This window comes from Anneissia japonica, unplaced genomic scaffold (assembly GCF_011630105.1).
Source record: "Anneissia japonica isolate Jap-2015-1 unplaced genomic scaffold, ASM1163010v1 scaffold277_len1293397_cov203, whole genome shotgun sequence".
In the NCBI taxonomy this organism is placed as follows: domain Eukaryota; kingdom Metazoa; phylum Echinodermata; class Crinoidea; order Comatulida; family Comatulidae; genus Anneissia; species Anneissia japonica.
In genome coordinates, this window is record NW_022719460.1 from 124,963 (window position 1) to 134,467 (window position 9,505).

Sequence of the window (9,505 nt, forward strand, 5' to 3'; positions counted from 1 at the left end):
TATATATACACACACACACACATGTACATATATAAATAATAAATAAATAAATAAAATGGTTGGGGTTGGGACCTCTAGGTGCACAGAAATTACACTCATACTGTACCTTTAAAATCAAACCAGTATATACAGTAGGCCTATGTTCATACTGTATCAACAATACAATACAAGAATGAATTTTCTTAATACAATATAGGTGGTGGGGGAGGGAGGGTGTAGTTGCACCGTCTTCACCCCTGCATCTGCTGCAGGGGGAGGTCAAAGGCTTAAGTCGGATTCTGAGATCACTTTTTTGTGTGCTTTTTGCATGTTCTCTCTCACGCACTGCCACCATGATTCTCCCAATAACAAATTTTTCCTCACAATTCAATAACTATAAAGTATTATCAATCTATTTACTGAATATTTACATTACATTATTGTGATTTTGAATGTGATTTCATCGACCATGCAGTAGCACCTAAGCGAGGGCTCCATTACTTATTTTACCCCATACATATTTTTTTTTAATTCATAAATACAATTTAATATATTTTTCCCATACAATTTCTGAAATGAAGATCCACTGTACAATGCTGTACCTGGGTGGGTGCATGTCCTCCCAAAAAATACAGTGCTTTCACTGAATCATATTCTACTCTTGTTAAAGTTGTCATTAAATATATAGATACAGCTTGTATCATATAGGTTTGATTGATTGAAAGACCAGACTGACATTGTGAACTGCACAGAAGTGCCATGATATAATACAGCATATAATTTAATGTTAATTTTGTTATTGTATATCACCCTGTGCAATATGCCTACACACTGTCTTAATGCGCACAAAACTGGATTGACAGATTAATGTACAAGTATTTCATCAAGACAAATTGATTTTGAAGCCTATGACTTTTCTAAACTTAAAATTTGAGAACATCATTTGGTTTCAAGTGCTACATTTATCATTATTATTAGCCTGTCTTCTCTCCTGAGACATGTAAAACAGAGACTGACATCAATGAGAATTTATCAGTGGCCTGGGAATGTTGAATGATGTAAAAAAGGAGTAATTCCAAATGTTTATATATATTTTAACTATCAGAGAAGGGGGGAATTCGCCTTATTCTGTTAATTTATGAGATAACCATGTGACTGAGGCCACTTTAGGGTATAGAAGTGAAACAAACATTGAACTAACACAAGAAAACACAAAATGTAAGATACGTATATTAAAATAATTCAAAATTTATATCAATAATATATCCACACACACTAAATTATAATATAAACATGCAAATAAATTATTTTTATAAATGATATACAATATCATCTTAAACTAATTAAAAAATAAAGCTGTGTGTTTCAAGGCATTAGTGTTAGTGAACTGAAAGCATGGATAAATGTTAAATTGTCAGTGTCTTTGAGTAATGGAAACAAATAAAAATATAACTAATGAATAGAGTAGAGATATTTGCAAATAAATAAAATGGTGAGGAAATCAAATTTAAACAGCGGTGCAAGTCTTTCTTCATAAAATGGACAATAAATAAAGGGATAGTATGCCTTAGAAGCTCTACTTTGAAGAGTTTTGATCGTTGAATATGCCCTTATTGAGGATACCAGCACTGGGACACGGTATTCCAGGAGATGTTGTACAAGAGTCAGCCTGACAAGAGTGTGCATAATTTGGATAGATATATTATAGTTGAAGATAGGAAATGAGCCATTTTGTAAAAACCCAAGGGATGGGATGATATTGTCACAGAGCATATAGTTTCCCCTCCTAAAATTTTGAAGAAATAATAGAACACCCAGGTAGTTACATATTTTTTATGATATCAAGTACATGTGATAAGATATCATCATGTCCATATATGGGTGTAATAAGACATAATCATGTCCATATAAGTGTGTGATAAGACATCCTTATCAGTGCCAGATTAACCATTAGGCAAATAAGGCACAAGCCTTGTGGGCCAGGCGAAAATGATGGGCCATCAAAAGTTGGACTGCAATATTATTTACACTCTATTTTCCGGTATTATTAGGCCAAAAAACTCGGACACATTCAATGGGGTCCATTCAATTAATATTTTTGGGCCATTTCCAAAATGTGCCTTGAGGCCAGGCAATGCTTAATCCGGCACTGATCCTTATGTCCACATATGTTGTGATAAGACATTGTCATGTCCATATATGGGTATGATAAGTCATCATCATGTCCATATATGGGTGTGATAAGACAGCATCATGTTCATATTATGTGTGTGATGAGACATTCGTATGTCCATATTTGGGTATGATAGGACATTATGTCCATATATGGGTGTGATAAAATATCATGTCCATATATGGGTGTGATAACACATGTCCATATATGGGTGTGATAAGTCATCATCATGTCCACGATCAAATCTTAAGTATTTTTTCACATGTTACTTGATATTGGTTACAGCTTTTGAATTGACATATGGATGACGTACCGTATATCCATATTTTGAGGCTTAGAGCAATGGCCTATCTTGGATTATTGGCATGGGGGCTAATGGGAACACATTTAGAAAATGGGGGCGTTAGCCAGTGGAATGAGGTGATATTTGAGCTGATTTAATATCTACTTGACTAAATTTTTTTCCTCGGCAAGTTACTAGTATTCCACATAGATTGTCTAAGCATATTCTCAGTATCACACATTGGTAGCTTAAGCATGTGAAGTTATTTCATATTAATAGGCCATATGAGGCATGTTGTGGCAAAATGGTTAAGTTGTCGCACAGTCCAGTATTGAGTAAATGAGCTATAACATATGGGAGCTCAAAAAATTGCTACAAAACCCAAATTTGTTTTTCACTTTAGATCAACAGTTTAATGTCTCATTAATCATATCCCAAAGTATTAGTTCTGAAAGTGGTTTAACAAATTGTTTATTTAACGTTATTTTTCATAGTTCGTTCTATTAAACAGTGTATGCACAAATAACTTTGAAAGGCAATTACTCAAAATCCTGTTTATCTTGACTCTAAGAGTACTGTACTTTCACTTTCCAATAACTTAGGCTTGAAATGTTCAATATGAATGAATGACCTCTCATTTTAAAGATCACATACTCAGGTATCTGAAAATACCAATAACTTGAATTTCAATTTTTGCTACAACTTAGCCATTTTGCCACAACATGCCTCATATGTATAATTGTTTTGTTATGTTTTTCAATTTCATTTTCATTTTTGTTTAGCTTTCTTTCCCATGTACGATTGTCATGTTTTGTCTTTATTGTCATGAAGAATGAAAAAAAAGAAAAAAAAAATTTACCAGTGGATGAATCTAAGAATTTCAAAATTGAAAGTTTCATTAACAACTATCTTGATTTAATTTTTCAAAATAAAAATTGTATGAATATCTATTAATACTTTTACGATTTCATCTAAATTTGTTATACAGTATATATTTTATATTAATTTTTTTTGCAACATGATATTGTTTAATTTTCAAAGGAAACTCATCTAGATGCACAGTAGATTAAGATAACATTTACACTTTTGATGAGTCTCTTTTTTTTTTCTTTTACCAACCCTCCAGTAATTGTATGTCAATTTGAATTTCCGAAGAGACAAATAGAGTGGACTGTGAACTATTAACTACCGTTATATTAATTTGAATTTACATAATACTACTTCCCCTTTAACGATATTCTGTCAATAGTGAAAGCTAGAAAAACTTCAGACAGCCAAATAAAGCTTTGAATTGCTTAATTAAAAGGATAAAATATCTTCTATTGAGACAGAGATCAGATCAAAACAATTCAATATCTCCTGGTTTACAGACTTTTTTACTTTGAAAATTGATCACCAGCCAATTTATAGATGTATGTGGTGAATATGGAAACTGTATTCATTTTAATTTGGTCTTAAAATATTTTTTATTATTTTTAATTAAAAGATAAACCAACTTAAATATATACTAAGTAAGCAATTCCTAGATTCAATTTGAAATAATAAGAAGCCAAGATTTAAGAGGCTAATTAAAAAGAAAAGCTAGTAAATGTAGCAAAATATAATACTGAATAAAAGATAATTACCTACCAAGAGAGCAATTAATTGAAAGATAAACCAACTTAACTGTATACCAAGTAAGCAATTCCTAGATTCAATTTGAATTAATAAGAAGCTAAAATATAAGAGACTCAAAAAAGAAAAGCTAATATATGTAACAAAATAGAATACTGAATGAAAGATAATTAGGCCTACCTACCAAGAAAGCAAATAAAATATTTAAATTTTTAATTGTTTTTTTTTTCTATCTCAAAAAGACAGTCAGTTCCTCCAAGTCCCATTTCAAGACATTCCTCTTTCACCAACATTTTGATTAGTTTTCTTCTTTTTCTTTTTGACTTTGAATTGCCTTAATTGCTCTCCTTTTCATTTTCTCTATAATTTTCTGGAGGCTCTGGCAGTGTGCCCTATACAAGTAAATTGATAATAATAATTGTTCTACTTATCATGACACTCACTCTGATTTCTGTATTTTCTTTGTTTATTTTATAGGTCCCTAGTTTTACTGGAATGTTCACAAGTCTGCTACAGATTGTTTTTGTGTTGCTTTACCCACCAAAGAAATTGGATTAAAAGATTGCGAACAAGTAAATCCATCCACTAGAGTACCCGTACTAGACTATGCAATACTCTGAACATATGCACCAGTTGACTGTGCTGTTACTTTAATTTATTTTTAAATGGATTTTCAAAATAGAAATTTATGAATGAATTGTTATAATTGAGTATATGAATATATTTTATATCAAGTAATTATTTGAATAATTTAATATGTGGTTTGTTGAGTTTTAATAATCAGTTTATCTCTTCCATTAATGTATTATAATGTGATTTTCAAAATGTAATTTTATGAATGATAATTAGATTTTAATTTGTTATGTAGTTTGCAATTAATGAATTGATTTACCAATTGATTGATGGACAATGATAAGCATAAAAGAATCAGTCCATGTTCTCCATTTCTTCTAACAGTTATCTTGAAATTCTCTTCTTATTCTTCATGTTCTCCCATGCTTTTTTTAGTTAGATATATCCAACACCAAGCACATTCACCAACATAGTCATCTACTGGATTTGAACCAGGAATGTTGAATTTGGAAGGCAAGCATCTTGCCAACCAAGCGGCAGTTCCACTACAATATCATATTTTTTACACATTTCTTTCTACTCCAATATTTTTTTCCTTCCCTAAATTGATACTGGATGAAGTTACAGTCCATCACTGTATCTTCTTAGTATCATTTCTGTTATGCACCATGAGCTTCATATTTAGCAGATATCATGCTATCATTTATGTATTTTTTTTCCTACTTGGAATTCAACAGCATGATTTGCGATGATATGTTATGCCATGTAACATGCAACTGTTGGAGAACTTTATATAATTCAATATAATCATGCTTATTGCATTTATTTCCAAATTTTTGCAGATCGATACTCCCTACCTTCCGTACATTTATCATATCTATAGTAAATTCCTTAAAGTAGGACAGGTAGAATTTCTGCTCACTACAACGCAGTGATTCATTTCGCTTGGACTTACTTTTTTATCTCTGTATTTTAATGTGTATTCAGGCAGTAAGTACTTGATTTCTTCCGGCAGTAACTTGTTTAACCAATACTTAGCCAGTTGTTGATTTTTCTTTTAACTTTGCAATGTTGTGTGGATTGGGACTTTATCTATTCCCAGGAATGGTGTGCATTAAGTGCTGACATATAAATATAGCCACTCATAAATTGGACTTATTTTGCGCTTTCTTTACAATCCCTGTCAATCAGACGATGAGCTCACAGATACGTGGTCAGGATTTAAGCTATCTTTGTGAGTCTACTGAGTGGAATTCATTAAACAGACAGCAGATAGATCTTTACTAGTCTTTGAGGAATGATGTAATAAAACAGATCTACATTGTCAAACTTTGTAAACTCGGTTACTGGCAGATTTTAGCATCAAATTTGAGGTTATTGTTACTATTATTATTTAGTAATTTTAATAATATTATTTCCAATCTGTGTTTACCTCTGAAAAATGTGATGTTTTGTCCTACCTGAAGTGTTATCATACTGAATACTCAGTTTGATCCCATATACTAGCAAAAGCAAATTTTAAGTGATTTGGGTTGTAATCAAACCCACTACCTCCAGATAACTAACCTGGTGTCACTACCACTGGACCACCAAGCTTGTGCTTGGTAATATTACTATCATTATTATTAATATTTCTCTTACTATTATTATATTTATCAATAATTATATTATTATCCTAGCGGATCTATTCATGGGAACCAACGAAAAACTATGGCTCTCTGATCCCAAGTGTCCACACTTTCTACATTATCGTAGGTATGTGGATGATACATTTTGTGTTTTTAATAACCAAAGTGACGCCACTGAGTTTTTCGAATTTATCAACTCCAGACACCCCAATATAAGTTTCACGATGGAAAATGAAAATTGTAATAAACTAAGTTTTTTAGACGTTCTTATACAAAGAAAATGATGGCAAAGTTAAAACAACGATATTCAGAAAAAGTACTTTCACTGGTCTCCTTTTGGCATTTTGTAGTTTCTGTCCACAAACTTATAAGCTGAGACTAATCGAAACACTTATTGACAGAATTTATAAAATCAATAATAGTTGGAAGGGCTTCCATGATGATTTGATGAATCTAAAAGGCATACTATTAAGAAATGGTTACCCCTCATATGTCATTGATAAAATTTGTAAACAATACATTGATAATAGTGTAACTAACTACACTAAATCAAAGGTTAATGATGATGCTCACAAAGTCATGTATTTCAAACTTCCATTTATTGGTAAATATTCTAATGATATTTAATACAAGATACAAAATATTGTAACTAAACATTGCACCGGATTGAAATTAAACATTGTTTTCACCACTACAAAAATAAAAAACATGTTCAGTATCAAGGACGCAATCCCTAGTAATCTTCGCTCTATGGTATGTCTCTCTCTATGGTAGTGTACAAATTCAAATGTGGTGGATGTAATTCCACCTATATAGGCTATACTAGCCGACACTTGAGTACTAGGATTGACGAACACCTTGGCAAAGACAAAAATTCACAAATTTTAAAACATCTAAATGAAAATAAAAAATGCAAAACATTAGCTAATACCACTTGCTTCAACGTCATTGACCAGGACAACAGTGAAATTAGATTACGAATAAAAGAATCACTACATATTAAATGGAACAGTCCAAATCTCAACGTTCAACTGAAACATTTAAGCTTACAACTTTTCAATTACCATACAGCACTAATGTATGCAAGGTGTTTTATACACCTTGCATATGATTATCTAGAACGATCGTTACGTTACCTTAATTGGTAACAGTTTGTTTTCACTAATTAATATTCATTCATTTCTTTGTATAAATACTCTTAGTTAAGTTAGTTAAGATTTTTCTTTCCGTTTATTTCGCCTTTCAGTTTGTACTGATGATGGGTGAGAGAGAACACCCGAAACATGTTTACAATTAAATCCTTAGTTCTTTTCTTAAAATATGTTGTATTTTTCATCAATTTGCGTCCGTTTGGTTCCATCATTAAGGATTTTAGTTCGGAAGACCTGCCAATTTGTTTGCTTAGGAAGTATGAGAAGATATCCCTACGCTTCATTAAAGCTGATTTGGATTATCATTTTTTACACAATTGTAAAACGTTCGGCGTTTTCCCAAAATTCAATTATATTATTGTTGTACTTAGTTCTTCAGTAATAGACCCTCTAAATGTTTGTAACTTTACACAAACTTTAACTTTCAACATCATATATTCATTTTGCATACCAAAGAAATTGTTTTATCTTTATAATTATCATTGTTATTAAGTTTTATTAATATTGTAATTTGTTGTGGTCAAGGATCAAATATAGAATGTTATGCCTATTAATTTATTATAATTTATCTTTCAACTCTCTGTGAACCTCTTTGGGCTTCCAATCCAATTAAATTCTTATTAAGTAAATCAACTTTCAGAAATTTATTATATGTTATATAATTTTACATAGTGTAATAATGTGTTTCGTTTATTTGAATGTTGGTGTTTTATTGCTCATAGTTTTATGGTGTTCCATAATTTTTTTTCACATGTATTTAAATGTCAATACTTAATTGGAATTTGCCGGCATGTTAGTCGTATAACAGACATATACTAAAAATGTAGCACTCTGGACTAACTTAATAGTTCAATTATATTTCACTTGTTTTTACTAGCAGTGGATGCTGGCTTAATCAGTAAAGGGAATATTTGAATGTTAATATTGTAATGTTTACATTTTAATTTGTAAAATTAACAAAACAAATTAATTTTTATTATATTGACAAAAGATTTAATTTGAGCAACACAAATGAACAGTTATAATTGTTGAAGAGATGCTTATGATGCAATAATAAAAGCAGAACATGAACTTGTGGATTTCATGTCTCTGATACAAAGATGCAATTAATCATGTATATGAAATATGTTTTGTAGAATGTCTTGCAGAATATAGACGATGATATTTTAATATATGGAAAAATAAATTTCAAATAATCAAAAGTGGTGCAGACTTCACCACTGGATGAGTACCATATTTTCTCCAGTATAACCCTCCTCCCCACCTTACACCCCCTCTCCCTCCCCTCTTCTTAAATTATGAGGATTTGCAGGTGGGGGGGGGGGTCTATGCCTAATTTTATTTCATTTCAAATTTGTATTTCAAAATCAAATCAACATACAAAATAAAGTAAATTAAATAGAATAACATTGTAATATAAACATAGGCCTATTATTCAATAAGCAGTTTTAAATGAAGTTAATGTATGTCATTGAAAATGAAAAAAGGGTTAAGCAAAATAGAAAAATGAAAAATACAAATGCCTTTATAGCTTGAAAATCTTGAAATCAAGTAACCAAGTTTGCAGTAGATGATTAAAAGGAATACCGTAATTCGATGCTAATCATGCTCAAATCATACCTGAGTGGACTTTTGCCTGATGGAATGCTAGAATCTAAAATTGGGTGTATAGTAGGAGATGGGCTTATACCCGAAGAGCTATGATATTTTTTTAACTTAAACGTTTTAAAAGTAGGCCTAGGTGATCCACGATAGTTGATGTACAAATTCTGATTTCAAGTTACTCTGGTATTAGCAGTTAATGCAATGATAGCAAGTTTTATAGAAAGGATTACTGTGGTCATCTGCGCTAGCTTGTGAAGTATTTCATATCTATTACCATATGGCTAGTGGCAAATGTAATGATGCTCTGTGCAAGGCAATAACCATGATATAAACGGAAGACACGTGGAATTTGAAGTTTAAATAAAATGCATTGGAAATGTGTTTGCGAGTTTGCACATCTTATTTTAAAGTAGTAATTGGGATATTGACACTCTTTTTAGATACTACAAACATGCCACAGAAATTTATATTTTATATATGACTAGGCCTAAGTCTGTAT

The 9,505-nt window shown here is 31.2% G+C and overlaps 1 protein-coding gene across 3 annotated transcripts in view; it reads left to right on the forward strand.

Annotated features, from left to right (window-relative positions):
* Nucleotides 1-6,990, forward strand: part of LOC117110920 (sugar transporter SWEET1-like) — a 125,044-nt gene extending 118,054 nt beyond the window's left edge. For all 3 annotated transcript variants that reach the window (XM_033253764.1, XM_033253765.1, XM_033253766.1), the window contains exon 7: nt 4,527-6,990. In XM_033253764.1, coding sequence (XP_033109655.1) covers nt 4,527-4,607 — 81 coding nt within the window. In that variant the 3' untranslated portion in view covers nt 4,608-6,990. The remainder of the gene's footprint in view (nt 1-4,526) is intronic.
* The last annotated feature ends 2,515 nt before the right edge of the window (nt 6,991-9,505 follow it).